Here is a 16,026-nt window from a genome sequence, read left to right as displayed (position 1 = left end):
CAGGAAGCATGTGAATTTCCTTGCTAGAAGGAACAATTACAGAGGCCCACATGGAAGAGAGAGCACAAGTGGTTCTAGGAATCGGAGAATTTTCATGCTGCTGGAACATAGCTAAATGTGAAGCCTCAGCGGATTGGAGGGTCAGAGGCCAGATCATGAAGCACTTTGCACTGTGAAGAACTGACCCTAACTCAGATGGCAGTTAGCCAGAGTTTAAAAGCAAGAGTAGATTTACATTTTAGAAAGATTTCTGTAGGAATTAGTAGAGATGGCTAATGGAGGTAATCTGGGTGTCAACACTATAGAGGAGGAAATTGTGTAGAAATAGAACCAGGCTGTACACTGATTCCTTAGACATTTAAAAGGTCCAGTCCACAAGACACAGTAGATAATTGGGGTGAGGGAGGAGCTGTGTGATGATTTCTGAGGTTTCCGGCTAGGGTAGGTGAGACTGGAGACATAGAAGTATCCAGGGAATGGACAGAAAAGAATGAGCAGTTAATGCTTTTCCTTAAGCCGCTTTTAAAATTATCATTTTCCTGAGAATGAAAATTAGTTTCCATTTCTGAACTTTTTCCCTCTTCCTCAATTTTTCTGAAACATCGATAGTATTTTGGGAACATATGTAATAAAATACATAGTATATTAATGAATAATAATTGGATGAAAAGATGAAAGTATAGCCGATTTCTTTTGATGTTCTTAAAAATCATTGTAGAAATTTATGAGTTTTCTATATAATATTAAAATGCTTTAATTGGAATTTATGTAACCCCTCAACAGTAACTTTGTAAATAAATAGGATTTCAAATACATAAACCTAGAAACATGCCTATGCACGAAAGTAAAACTCTGCCGAAACTAATAGATTTATTAAGATATGTGTGGGAAGAATCTGAGTTCTTTTGAACATAGATTGCCTTTAGGTTCTTCATTATATCAGTACCAAGATAGGGTATATAGTGAGTTCGTTACAGGTGGTAAAGCTCTTGAGCAGATACAAACAGCAAGGAACTGTAGCCCAGTTGCCTCAGAGCTGTCCCTTGTTCTGTGCCAGATGTAAAGATAGAGGTCTTAGATTATCAGCTCCAGAAATGCCCTGTTTGGAGGTAAAACAGCTCTTGCTCATCAGAATTTCTCCCCACACACCCAGAATGGTTACTGCTCTGTTTGGGGGACCTATTTGGTTTAATGATGAAGGAATATTTTACATTAACACCTCCTGAACCAGATAAGTGAATTGGGTTTCCAAGTAATCACAGTATCTGTGGGAATGAGTCTATCTACCATCAGATGTCATTTGCTGTCTGTGAAACTTTTATCATAGTATGTCCAATCACAGAAACTAATCAGCAGTATATCTTTGATATCCCAGGTTTCTTCAGATTCTTTGGATTTGGAGGACAGTGCCTGAGCCAGGAGCCCAGGGTACTGTAGGCAGGAATTCTAGTGAGACTGCCCTAGGTTCACTAGAGGTAACTGGAAGTTCTAAGTATTATTTTGGCATAGAAGAAATGCTCTTAATAAAACAATTTGGAATCTGTTTATCTTTAACAAAGTTATTTAGTAGTTTAAAAACTATGTTCTTGTGTTGTTCACCTAATCATTGAACACTGCAGCAAAACTGTTTACAATGATTAAAATTAGTTTTGTGTTTTCTTTTCATATTCAACTTTACAGAAAGAAACTTTCTCTGTATGATGAAGTTGGCTATGAAAGTTTTGATAAATGTTGATTTATGCATTGGACCACAGTCTTATTAAAGAGTTGAGTGTTATGGTTATTTCGTGTTAATGAAATTTGTTGTAAACATCCCTATTTGCATATTTTGATGTCATCTGTGAATGGCAATTGTGAGTTCTATTTGGATAAACTTCATTACATTTAAAGGCTGTGGACTGAAACTGCATTCTTTTTCTTTTTCCATTAAGTTTATTGGTACATTTTAGGTATACAATACAGTTACATTTATCATTGGAACTTGTACCTTTACATGATGTATCTTGGTTCTTATTTTTTCCCTATTCTCCTGCTATCCCTTCACCCCCTGCACCCTTCCCTATTTACAAAGACTTTGTTTCCATTTTTTTCCTTTTCTCACATTTTTTCTTTTCCCTTCTTTCCTTTTCCCACCCCTCTCATTTCCCCTGCTCCTTTAGACCTTTTCTTACTATTTCACAGTATCAGTTATACATTTTGATCCTCATTTACACTTTTAGTTTCTCACACCAGAGAAACCATTTGGTATTTACACATGTGTGTCCTATTTATTTCACTTAAGGGTATGGTCTCAATGTGCATCCACTTAGGTATAAATGTCTCTAGTTTCTAGTTCTTTATGGCCGAGTAGTACTCCATTTTATTAAAAAAACCCACATCTTCTTTATCCAGTCTCTAGTTGATGGGCATTTGGGCTGTTTCCAAGTTTTAGCTATTACAAACTGTGCTGCTATGAACATGGGTGCACATATATCCCTGTGGTATGATTCTTTTAATTCTTTTGGGAAGATAGCTGGGTCAAATGAGACTTCTAATCCTGTTTTTTTGAGGTATCTCCATATTGATTTTCACCATATTGATTGCACCAGTCTGCACTCCCACCAGCAATGGAGGCTTCCTTTCTCTCCACACCCTCGCCAGCGTTTGTTATTGGTTGATTTCTTGATACCAACCATTCCTTCTGGGGTGAGGTGGAATCAATGTTGTGAAATTGCATCTGATATTTTGGAATATAGCAAGTTTTTAAAGATAACTTTCATAATATGTAATGTTATTAACTGCAGCATAATTAAAATGATGTCATATTTGTTCATTTTATACCTTTGACGTGTTTATTCTAAAAAAAGTTCTCTGCACCTGTTGGTGGACCCTCAGTACTTTTCCTCTGAGCAAAAGCTCACTCTTCATTGATGGCCCTTAACAAGCATTTCCCCAGTTACTTTCCTGCCTTTAATTTACAGGATTTCCCCTGCATGTGGCTTACAAATGATCCAAAACATACTGCCAACTTCATTAATGTATTGTATACTTGCCCTGCCACATTGTGCTTTACTTTCTTCCTGGAGCACCTACTTTCCTTATCCTATCCATCACTGCCTGCTAATAGCTTTTATGTTCATTGTAAATGGTAGAGTTCCCTTTGGCTCCCACATCTACAACATTTTAATTCCTCTCTATTCTATAATGCTGGGCATGTATGTAGTCCTCCAGGCTTTTTGTAACTCAGATGGGATCTATACTTGTCGATATGTAAATCCTTAAAGAGTAGGCACTCTGTCTGTTTTTCCAGCACTTATTGAAACATCTTGAATGGACATTTACTGAGTCAGTAATTGATAAAGCAAATTAAGAACTTGTTGCTGTAATATTCTGTCCAAACCATTTACGGTGTATCTAATTCTGTGACTGGAGATGAGTGTAACTTTAATGAAATTATAATTTCTATGGTCTTTAGATTGTACTGTAGTTATGAAATAATGTGTAGCTGATTAAAATACTAGAACTTAAAATTAGTTAAGAAAAAGTTAATAAAGTGGCCAATAACTTTATTATGTACCAATAATGTCCAGTAGGGTTATGGAGAAGCAATGGTAGTAGAAGCAGTAGCAGTGCTAATAATAAGAACACAATATGCCTAGAAATAAACTGAAAAGAAAGATATGATATATGTGAATAAAACAAATAAATTTTAGTAAGATATATGAAAGTGAGTGATTATAAAAATTTTTTAGATTAAAAATATGAATACTGTGGATATTCCACAGTAAATTTCCTAATTTACTAATTCCAACAGAAAATTTACTAATTTGTTTTGTTTTTGAATGGCTGAATGATCTGTAAAAATAAGTAGTGAGACTGTTTGTGGCATTTTAAGAAGAAGAGTAAAGGAGGGTTATGAAGCGAGTGGGAAACTCCTTCCCAGATAGTAACTGGTAGTCTTTATTACAATGTGAGTTTTAGTACCAGATTTGAAATGTGGATGGTCGATAATAGAGCCCCTCAGAGGCCCTTTATGTACATTCATTTATAATAAATATCACAAGTCAACAGATCTATTTGATTAATACATAATGCTAAGAAAATAGGCTGTTGGGAAAGGAGGAGAATAAGGAAGGCTATATCCTCATTTTCAATCTGCTTAAATTCCAGGAGTAATTGATAAATGTTACAAAAGAAAACAATGAAAAACATAAAAACTAGCAGTGGGATCTAAGACTTTCTAAAGCTAATAGCAATGGAAAATCATAGGAAAAATTGATAATATATGATTATATAGACATTTAGAAATCATTACTAGTCAAAACATAAAAAATGAGCCATGTGGGGCTGAGGATTTAGCTCAGTGGTTTCACCGCCTGCTGTGCAACCGCAAGGATCCCCGATACCAAAAAAAAAAAAAAAAAGAAAAGATGAGCCATGTGCATGTGTAATCCTAGCAACTGAGAAGAGTGAGACAGGAGGATTACTTGAGCCCAAGAGTTAGAGGCCAGTCTGTGCAACAGTAACAAGACCCTGTCTCAAAAACAGAAACAAAAAATGATAAAGGACACTTTTGGGGAAACATAGGCCACATATGATAGATCATAGGTTATCTTCACTATATACAGAGATCTTATGAATAAGAAAAACACTTAACATTCCAAAAAAGGACAAATATGAACATATAAAGCCATAGATGAAAAATGGAAAGGTATATGTAGGAAATGAATGTTGGAATTAAATACTAAAGATTAAATAATGATGAAACATTTTAGCCATAAAAAACTAAAAATGATTGAAATATAATTAAATTAGTAAGAGTATGATAGACACTCATTTTTTAGTATATGTGCTGCCAAAGTGAGTGCAACACACTCATTTTTGACAAATACATAACTGGTTGTAAACATTTTGGAAGATAGTGTGAGATTTTTACTATTTGAGCCAGTAATTTCACTCTGGGTTATCATAAAATAACTGAAATTGGTGTAATATTTGTCATTTATTGCTGTGTAAGATCATTTCAAAACTTAATAGCTGAAAAAAACAAACATTTATTGTCTCACTGTGTTTGTGGGTCAGGAATCCCTCTACAGTTTAGCAGGGCCTGGGGCTCTGACTTCCTCACAATTCTGCAGTCACTTTAAGGTTTGATTGACAGAGCCCACTTGCAGCTCACTGGTACAGCTGTGGCAGGACTCAGGTCTTAGCTAGCTGTTGGCAGAAGGAATCATTTCCTTTCCATGTGGGCCTCTCTGTGGAGCTACTTGCAGCTGGCCTGCTTGAGGAAGAGATGGAAGTCCTGTTCTTTTTGTAACCAGATCTTGGAAATCACATAGCATCGCTTCTATGCAGTAATCTATTTGCTAAAAAGCAGCAGGTCCAACTCACACACCAGCAGGAATAGGGCATGAATACCAGGAAATTGACTCATTTGGGAGTATTTTAGATGCTGTCTTCTGTGCAGGTTAATATGCAAACGTTTTGCTATAGTTTTGCATGTTTTTTAATAACAACAACAACAAAAAACAACCCATGTAGACACAGAAATAAGCAATGCAGATTTTCTGCCTCTAAGGTGATGGTTACCATGGCTCAAGTTCTCAGCACAGAAGTGCCATTTTGAAATTATCTGGCTTCATAGCCCCGTGACCATACTGCCATTTAAGAGTAATTATAAATATTTAATGACATGAGGAACACAACAAAATTTATACAAAGTAATCTGTATGTGTGTGTTTTATTTATATATAAGAAAAATAGTTGCAAATGTTCCCTTTCAGTGGTAGAATAATAGAATATTAAAATTTTCTTTCAATTTGTATTTTATTCTAAATCTACATTCTGCACATATTTCCTTGTTAATCATTTTAAAAAGTCAGAAAGCTTTTAAGTATTTCAGCCCTCTCCGCTCCTAAGTAAAAGCCTCTAGTAAGACTTATGTACACATTTTTGTTATTTGGTAATGAATCATTCCCTTTAATCTACTTTCTAGATTGCTGACCTCTCATTACCCAACTATCTGATGGCGTCTTCAGTTGGACTGCTTCCTACTCAGCTTCTGAATTCTTACTTGGGTACCACCCTGCGGACAATGGAAGATGTCATTGCAGAACAGAGTATTAGTGGATATTTTGTTTTTTGTTTACAGGTGAGTTTAAGGCCAAGGGTTCACTTTTTCTCCCCCTTTTTCTTTGTGTATTGCCTTGCTATTTAATAACCTCTCAGATTTCATTGAACATGACTTAAGAGAATCTTTTCGTTTTTTATGTCTTTCATTGTTCTTTCAATACTTCATATTTTGACTTTTCTTTAATTGTGTGGATATATGGAAGGTTTTAGAACCGAATTAATACTTATTGAAAATTCTTTTAAGGAAGAAAAAGGAATGATAAAAATAGGATTTTTTTTCAGTGATTAGTTTCAAAGTCAGCACAAAGCAAATATTGTATTTGGCCTTTTGCGAAGGGCTTGCTTTCTGAAAAATTTCATAATTATCTTTGACATTCAAGGAGTCAGTTTTTATTTTCCTTTACTAATTCTTGTTCAGAGATGTATTTTCTTTAGATAACGAGAATCTAAGTATAGTTTTTATTGTATGTGGTTTATTTGTCATAATATAACATATTAATCACAATGTTACTTCTTATATGTTGTATTTACAATATATGTAGTAATTTAATGTTTATGGTACTGTAAGATTTTGACATACATGGCATTCTCAGATTTTTTAATATAAATTTAAGTATATTGTTGTTTTAATTTCCTGAAAATGAATAATCTATTCAAAACATTTTCTTTTGATATTATAGTTGAGTAATTAGAATTCATTAGTAGTTCACAGAGGACTTTCACTGTTGAAATTTCATATTTCTGTGCATCTTAGTAAATTACACGACTGTAATCAGTAGAATTCTTAATGCTTTTTAAACTATAGGATTATCTTTTATGCAGTGATTTCTTCTTTATTTGAGCTGGCAAATTTAACCTTAAAAATCAAAAGAGAAAAGGCACATATTTCTTAACCCAGGCATTTTTGGGGGAGAAATTAAGATTTAATCAACCTCCAGTTTGATTTGTTGATGTTAGTTATGGATTAATTTATTTCAGTAAGAACTTAATGGCAGCTTATAAAATATATACAGAAAAATGGGGGAGTCATCTTGAAGGAGAAAATTAGCAGAGGGGAAGAAAGATGAAGCTTATGTTAAAGTTAGTGAGTGTATCATGAGGTTCTTCCTGTTTGCTAGAAAGAAACCACAAATTTGCCTCTGAGCTGAATAACTATCAACCTAAAGTGAGTCTATAGTGTCAGTAAAATGGAAGGAATTCAAAATAGCTGATCAGAGGAAGCCACAGCTATTCTTGTACCGATGTCCAGCTTAGAGTCCATAGTGTCTCTTTAGTCACTCTTTTTCATGCCCTATATTTTTTTGTTCCCTTCAACCAAAACCCTAATTCTGGATAAATCCAAGTTTAATCTTTGTACCTGTTCTTGTGGGTGCAAAGTTGTACACAATACAGATGGGTAATATTTAATTTGTTAGTTGTGGACCTTCACCTGCTTTCAAACTACCCTACATCCCCACTCTGTCTTCTCACTCAGATATTTCTTTGAAATAGTTAAAACATAGCCTGAAATAGTTTCAAGTTATTTTCACTCTCCTCACAATTTGATTCTTTCTTCTACTTCTTTATTCTTAAGAGATTGCCTTTTTTCTTCTTTAATAGAAAAATCAGAGACTTTCAAAAGGGAAACCCCTCAATTTTCATCTAGAAATCTGTTGTTCCTGCCCATACCCTTGGCCTGCTTTCTTATTGATAGTAGAAGAGATGTCTTTCTTTCTGTAGGAGGCTTCTCCTCCCTGTGTATGGTTCGCTCATTTCATTTTAATAGAGAAACTTAGAAACAAGTCATCTAACAGATCTAAGATATGACCTATTCCTTAGGTCATCATTAACGTTTTCTAATTCAGATGCACTTTCCACTTCTCATCCAGCTTGACCTGTTAGCAGCCCCAGATTCTGTTGACCATGCTTTCATCCTTAAAACTGTCTTCCCTTTGTTTCTTTGATATCACTATTTTGTATTTTTCCCCACGTGCCTGGTTTATGTTTGTCTTCTTTGTTTTCATCTCCTACGTATGTGTTTCTGAAGAGTCTAGTCTACATTTTCTTGTCTAATGTAAAAAACATGTTTCCTTGGCAAATCGATTAATCTGGTGAATGCTAATGTTTGTGTCCTCAAGCCTCCAATGCATGTCGTTAGCTCAAGATTTCTTTCCATTGCTTCAGACCCATTCATTGAACTTTTCTGGATGTCTGGCAGGCGCCTTAAATTCAGCATGCCTAAATTCAATTTAGGGTTTCATTCACATATCCCCCTAATTAATTCTCTGAACATTTTTTCCATCTCTTTACATAGTGTTACATCCACTGATAAGTATCACAAGAGTTTTCAGTAAGTGTATCTTGTTTCTTTTAGAATTGACTTTACAGAGCAATTAGTGGATTTAAAAACCCACCTGTATAATACTACCTCAGTTAATGTTTAGCCAGCTGTTAGATAGTTATTTTTGTTCCTGGGAGGAAGTTTTTTCATTACAAAAAGAAAAGTTTGACTTGTACAAAGCAAACACAATTCGTATGGATTAAAGGGATGTATATTTGCTGTGCATTTACCTGATACTGTATAATGTTTACAGACTTTGGCTCTGCACTCCTGGGAGAAGCAACACAAGACAGAATAAATGATAATTGTGTATAAACTTTTTAAAATATAACCTTTTACCTGTCATATTTAAGAAGCATCCTGTGTGAAGTACTTCTAAGCTAAATATTTATCAATTTGTTTATTTTTCTGCATATAATATTGATAACTAATATTTTATTTTTATTCACAGATTATTATAAGCATAGGCCTCATGTTTTACGTAGTACATCGAGCCCAAGTGGAGTTGAATGCAGCTATTGTAGCTTGCGAAATGGAACTGAAAACCTCACTGGTTAAAGGCAATCAACCAAATACCAGCGGCTCATCATTCTACAACAAGAGGACCCTAGCATTTTCTGGAGGTGGAATCAATATTGTATGATTCTAGAGAAATGTGTGATTGTACTAGTGTGCTGTCCAAGGTCTAGAAGTCACTTTGTTAGTGGCAGAGACAATTTCTATTTGTATTACGGCACAAACAAAACTGACTAGTTTTTAAATTGCACAATTTTTTTAAAGCAAGAATCACTTTCTGGATATGTAAAATGTAAATGTAGATGCAATTTTGGCTGTACCTCTTTATCATGCCTGTAATGGCCTATAGGTCTGCACTTTAGTGTTTTTTAATCCTTTTATTTCTGGGTACTTATGAACAGAGAGATAACCCAAACATTTTTCTCTGCTAAGTGTCTTTATTTATAAAATTCATAAATAGTTGTATGCATCTTACCTATAAAGATGAGTAAAAGTATGCAGTTTTAAATGTATGTTATTGGATGTTCTTTGCTTAGGTAGTCTTTCCAGAAGGAATAAACAGTGTTGTTTTGTTTTGTTTTGTTTTATTGTTTCAAATGGGACCACTTTGCTTCCCTTTTCCTTATTTGTTAGGAAATGGACATTAACTTTCAGTTGAATGTATCTTCGCAAGCATCACATTAATGCAGGGCCATTTACATCTTTTCACACAAGCTTAAATCCTACGTTGTGGGACTGAAGTGCTCTTAAGATAAATATCTTTTTATTTTCACTGTGTAATATGCAAAGCAAAAGGGAAATTATTTAGTGGGTAGTGGCTCAAAATTAGAACTTGTGTTCTAATTTGGTTATATTGGCTTTACCCTCCTTTTATCTTTCATCAAAGGGCTGTCCCATTACAATCTTACTAAAACATTTTATTAAAATAAACTTTTTTCCTTTTTGTATTAATAATTAGGCTTTGAAATAAAGATATTATTCCTTTAAAATGGTGGGCCTGCCATCATTGAAGGTGTCACTCGGGTGGCCTTGTTTAATCAAAACGCCTTTTGAAAAAACAAAGCTTTAAAATCATGTTTATAGTTCCATTGAAATATTTATATATTTGTTTCTATAGTCTTCAGCTTTAAAACTATAAATAAAATTAACTTAATGCCCAGATTTGTATTGTATGCCCAACTATAGGTAAATTTATTTTGTTTTGTTTTTTGGTACTTATTTTTCTCTGATAAGACTCAGGAATTCTGAAATGTGAAATTAAGTGTCTGATTCTTTCTCTAGTAGCATGAAATCAAGTGTATTAATAGCACTTATGACTGTAGAATATAATAATTTGGCATATAATTCATATGACAATGCGATATTCATTAATCGCCTTCATTTTTAAAAGAGTGTAAGTGTGCAATTAATGATTAGTCTTTACCAATGAGAAAATAGTTATTGTGGAGATTTTCTGTTATGCATCTCCTTTTTGTACATGAGTATTCCAACTTATCAGAGACCTCTTATTTGCCCTTTCATTAAAGGGTAAAACTTTTACCCTGACTTACTCAACTACAAAGGAATTCTTTGGAAGCTGATTATTCTAGTCTTGTGCTAGAGATTAATTTTGCCCTCTGCAGATGTAATTGTTTTCCTTTTCTTTACAGTGCATATATTCTCTTACCTTGGAGTAACAGTAGAAAACTTCAGTGCAGATATTCTGAGAGGCACCTGAGTACTGCACATAGTTGGCCTCCAAATCCTCCCTTCTGTTATTGGTAGGGGAATAATTATATATAGTGTTAGAATATTTGTATTCTTTTTTTTGGAGTCCTAATTATTCAGTTTTTAAAATTAGTTTAATGATCCTATTGAACAATACATTTTATTTGTTTTTCTCTAACTTCTCAACATGTTTCTTTTGCTTCTTGTTTGTCAATTAGTTTTTGTTAAAGGACTCATTATTTAAGATCACTGTTTTTATACTTGTTCTATACTTCACATATTTTGAAGTGCATTTATTTACTCAGCATTTGTGACTTGAATAACCTCACCAAATGAATACCTTTTGGTAGTTTGTAATACGTTCTTCCAAATGTTACACTTTGCGTGGTACTTATACTAAATATGAAAAGGTAAAAGAGAAATAATTTTTCTGTATTCTGCCAATCATAATTTTATATAATAAATCATCCATTTTTTTCCTTAAAATAGTATGGATTGACTATTTCTGAAACACTAATCTGTAACTGCAGTTTTCTTTTTTGTCAGCATTACCAGACTCCAAATAAACAGCAGTCCATTATAACATCATGCTGTTAGGAGAATTTGGTTGTTGGCTGTTGTATTCACTGTAAATTATGGACCGCATTACTATGGCTATGTGCTCAGTCTTTAACCCTGCATCCCACTCATGACAGCAACACATTTCTATGGGATTTTTTTAATGTTGTCCAAATTTTGCCTCTAATCATATATATTTTTAAATGCCTCCATTTTTGAATATTTGTAGAAATGAAATGGTTTTGATTTCTTAAGCTGCTTAAGTGCAGAATAAAGTTGCTTTATTTTCATTTAAAGAAGCATAAAGTCCACTTATTTTCCAAATGAGATAAAAGATATATTCTATTTTGAGTTTCCAGGGCCTTTCCCTAAGTTTTCCATATTTTTATGATATATTGTTTACTGTTTGCCAAATCTTGCTGTATAAATTACAAGTACTTTCTTGTCCATTTTTATTTAATCATCTGATTTGTTAAATAACTTGAAATTTATACTCTTTGTTTTGTGAAAATAAGATAACCAAATCTCTGTCATTAGAGTGTACATTTTGAATTTATGTTCATAAGTCATTGAATTTATTCAAAACCAGCCATATTCTCTTGGATGCCCTCTGTAACAACTGCAGACCTTTCTAAGCGAGCTTCCATTGAGAAAGTCAGGACATTTTCTTCCTTGCAAAGCTGTTAAATTCAGTAGTTATTCTTATCTGTCCTTACTGTAACTGATGTAAATGGCGAGGTGCATACACACATCCAGCATTACTATTCGGTAATGCACAGTACTGACAAGGGTGCTTCTTAGGGAGCGTGCTGTGCTGGGACTTAACATTCATTAGTATTTGTTAGTTGTAGGGCTTTCTTAGAAAGCTTGAGAAAATGCTTAGGTATATGTCAGTTCAGTGCAAGTAAATCCTTACATATGTGGTAAATCCATGCCATTCACAGCCGAGCAACATCTGCAGAAAAAAAAGAGGTTTTTTTGCAGACTTAAGGAACATTTCTGAGTTGAATTGATGGACTTGGTGGGGGAATTTTGTTTCAGTCAGAAGCTACTCATTGTTTCAAAATGATTGTTAGTATTACACTGTCAGGTGTTTAGATTGGATATTGCTGATTTCTGTTGTAATATAGCATTTAGGATATAATTTTTTGAAGGGTCACTGCATAAAGCTGAGAAGTCATTTTTAAAAGGTCGGGTATGGTGGCACATGCCTGTGATCCCAGCACTTGGGAGACTGAGGCAGGAGGATAACTGGGTTCAAGGCCAGCTTAGGCTACAGAGTGAGTTCAAGGCCAACCTGGACTACATGGCAAGACCCTATCTCAACAAAAACAGATGAAAGGGGAGAGGAATTCCTATTCCACAGGCTATTTAAGACTCAGAAGTTTAAATGAACTGATGTACTGAACATAAACTGTTAACTTATTCCACAACTCAATTATAATCACTGCTTCTGAACTGTAAAGAGATTGCTGCAAACTATTTTCAAGGTGGCTAAAGATTTAAACTAAATAATTTTAAAGGTGAATCAGTAAAATGTCTTGGTAACTAGTATCCCAAATCACTTGTGTGCCTGAGAAAATAAAACGTAACATTTTATTTTCTCTCTCTTTTCTCTTTCTTTTTCATGAATGTAGAGACATGTCCCATGGGAGCGAGCAGTTCAGGGGAAAGAGAGGATGTGCATTTAAAAATGAAAATGCTTACAGTCAACCCACGTGCTATGATCATAGCAGAGGCCCTGTGGAGAAATAGTTCTGATGTCTTACGTTGACACTTACTCTTCAGTGTTTTCTAAAGCTGTACCACTAAGTCAAAAAATATCACCTGCCAGCCAAACAATTGTTAACCCTTTGTCCAGAGCTGTGATAATGTTTATGATGCTTTTCATGAAGTCAGAGAACTTTCAGCAATCTAATTTTCTGCTTTCCATGAATTTCCTTAAGGGCACATTGCTGCTGCCATAAAACTTTCATCTTAGCACTCACCACTATTGCATATGTTTTGCTAACCCTTTAGGGTCAGAAGTGCCCAGGGGCACATGGGGTAACCACTGCTTTCAGCCAGGGGCTGCAGTGGTGCCCTCCTTAGATCAGTGTGTTGGCATTGTAATGTGCTCATCACTCAGGGCAGAGCTGTGGTCTCTATGGTTGACACTAGAGTTCATATCAGCACTCTTGAGCGTGGGAGAATGTACATATTATGAGTTAAATATTGAGCATTGTATACCTGATAGTGTTAAATTCTTTGTATAGAGTAAATTCATAGTTAATCATTTTCCCAGGTTTCAAAAAGTTGATTATCCAAATTGTGTAATTACTGATACCACTATCTTAAAGGTGGCTCAGTATTTTGTAAAGTATTGTGCTAGGTGAGAAAGTTGAAAAATCACAAAATATATACTGAAATTGAATAGAAAAGAGTGGACAGGATATTTACTGAAGCAAAAGAGAATAATTGAAAATTATAAAATTCTCACAATAGGTGTATAATTAGAGTGGAATGTTTTAATGTAAATATATTCATCCTAAGACCCATGACTAACAAAAAGTAGTAGAAGCCAGTAGGGAAGTAGTCCTTGATTCTTTGTTAGTTATAAGGCCATTTTTCATATAAATATTTGCATGGTCTGTTCAATACTCTTTATCTCTTAAGGTCTTGCCTTAAGTTCACCTTGGCAGGGAGAGGAAGGGAACTGAGTAGTTTTCCACCCCATTTTTTTCAGTTAATTACTCTGGTTTTAACTTTATTAACTGGCTTTGTGTCATCACAATTCTACTCTAAATTTTCAATAGAATATCTTTGCTTGGAATCCATGTATTATATAGGTGTCGTAGCAATGCATTAAATTATTAGATGGACTTGGAATAGATTCTGGCAACACTGAACCTGAGAACATCTTTCCTCCCCTTCACTTGGCTGCTGGGTGCAGATGAGGCCTCTGATGGGGATCTTGGCAGGAAAACTAAGGCAGGATTTGGCCTGCATGGGCCTGCTAGTGTCAGTAGTGGGAAAGACAGATGAGCCACACATCCCAAAGACTTTGTCTTTGGGCTTTTGAAAGGCAGTTTGATACTGGGAATCACCAAAGTATATCACACTCTCTGATGACCTCTGACCAAGGGAGAGCTGAATGGGCTAAGTGTCTCCTACTGACTGGGAAGGAGAAGATTCAGGAATACCAGATGCATAGCAGCTTCCTCCTTAAAACTTAAAGCCTGCCTGCTTCCCGATCCTCCAGCCTTGCTGATGTTTTGTGTTAATGCAGCATTGTTACTAGTGTCAAGCAACTGGAAACAAACAGAACACAGTTCATGGGGGAGTGGTTGATAAAGTATGACACGTGCATGGCCTGGAAGAGTAAACAGCCATTAGGATGGATGAACTAGATGTACAGTCATGAGTTAGGGGGATTTCCATAGAATATTGTTTGTGAAAGAAACAAGATACAGAAAACTAAAATTGCAGTTTTAAGAAAAAAGTCCAATCTCCTGTGTGTATCCATGTGTGCATACAAACATCTGCATCTCCTCCTGTAGGAGTATATGAGTAGAGATAGGAATATGGAAGGAAACCTACTGGTGTCCTTTCTTCCAGCCCTTGTTTCTTGGATAGGTGATATGAGAAATTAAGTTACTTTCTCTATGCTTCAGTTTCCTCACCTGTGTGTTAACTACCTACTTCATAGGGTAATTGTGAGAATTAAAGAGGTTTAGTGTAGAGTTCTACTTGGTAGGTACTAAGCACACAATAAATGTTAGCTGTTACTACCTGAACCCAAGTCATTCTTAGGTGAGAAGCAGTTTAGTGTTTCAGTGTGTATTTGGCAGACTGAGATGAGAACGGCAGGAAAAAATAATAAAATGCTTACCTGGTTCATGTCTTTACAAAGCACACAGAGAAGGTACAGAGACAACATACAAGCAAAATAACAAGCAGACAGTACTTCCAGGACAAAAAAAGTCAATATAAAATTCAGCTAGCAGAAACTGAATAATGAAAGAAATGCTTAGAGAAATCATTGAATTAGGGAAAGGACTGGAGATATTTCTTAAAGAAGACATAATTATTATCTTGTTTTTGCATTCTACAGGTAGGGACTGTAAAGAACAGGGTTCTTAAAAAGCTCTCTGACCAAAAATGATTAAGAAACATTGAAGTGAAAGGTGAAAGTTGTGCAAACAGGCAAAATCTTTTTTTAGTGAATTTCATTTCAAGTCAATACTAAATCCCCCTCCCCAGTGACTACCTGTACCACCACCTTTTTTAGATTCTGAAGCTAACATTTAACTTAGACTGATTTGAATGTTTTACACAAGCTCTTTTCTTCATTTAGTTGATTCTAAATTCATTACATTCTTATTTGTAATGGCAGTTTTCCTTTTGTCAGTACAGTTCTTTACATTAGTGAGAAAAAAGATTTTAATTTTCTGAATTTCCATCAAATCAATCTTTTTTTCAGAAAATACAGAAAGTCAGCTATGTATCAGGCACTTGCTGAACTTTGGGATTACAGAGTCAGAACTATCAGAGGAACTCCCTCTTAGTGGGAAAGGTGGAAAAGTGACAACATGATAGCAGTGCAGTGCGAGTGGGTCCATAGTAAAGGTCTATGCCACAGAAGCTAAAGGAATGATAAAGTAAAACCAGGAGTGGTGGCAGGGACACGGGTCACCAGAGTTGGAGGGAGAGGCAGGGGTCAGAAAGTATGCTGTGTTAGTGATTGCTGAATTGACCTTGAATAGATTGATGCAAATTGTCCAAGGGAAGAGGAAGAGAACTAACATTCAGACAAAGACCTAAGAAAGGAATGC

At 35.0% G+C, this 16,026-nt stretch overlaps 1 protein-coding gene across 3 annotated transcripts in view; it reads left to right on the top strand.

Annotated features, from left to right (window-relative positions):
* The window catches only part of Tmem64 (transmembrane protein 64), a 50,193-nt gene that overhangs the window by 15,178 nt on the left and 18,989 nt on the right, over nt 1–16,026 (top strand). For 2 of the 3 annotated variants that reach the window (XM_087190579.1, XM_087190578.1), the window contains exons 2-3: nt 5,975–6,130; nt 8,883–9,054. In XM_087190579.1, coding sequence (XP_087046705.1) covers nt 5,975–6,130; nt 8,883–9,054 — 328 coding nt within the window. Of the gene's footprint in view, nt 1–5,974; nt 6,131–8,882; nt 9,520–16,026 lie in introns of those variants that run through there. The other variant, XM_021255939.2, reaches the window with a different exon arrangement.

The sequence above is a fragment of the Heterocephalus glaber genome, unplaced genomic scaffold, assembly GCF_053883595.1.
Source record: "Heterocephalus glaber isolate CG9 unplaced genomic scaffold, H.glaber_assembly_v1.0 deba00001553, whole genome shotgun sequence".
Lineage (NCBI taxonomy): Eukaryota > Metazoa > Chordata > Mammalia > Rodentia > Bathyergidae > Heterocephalus > Heterocephalus glaber.
This window is presented reverse-complemented; position numbering and strand designations above follow the sequence as displayed.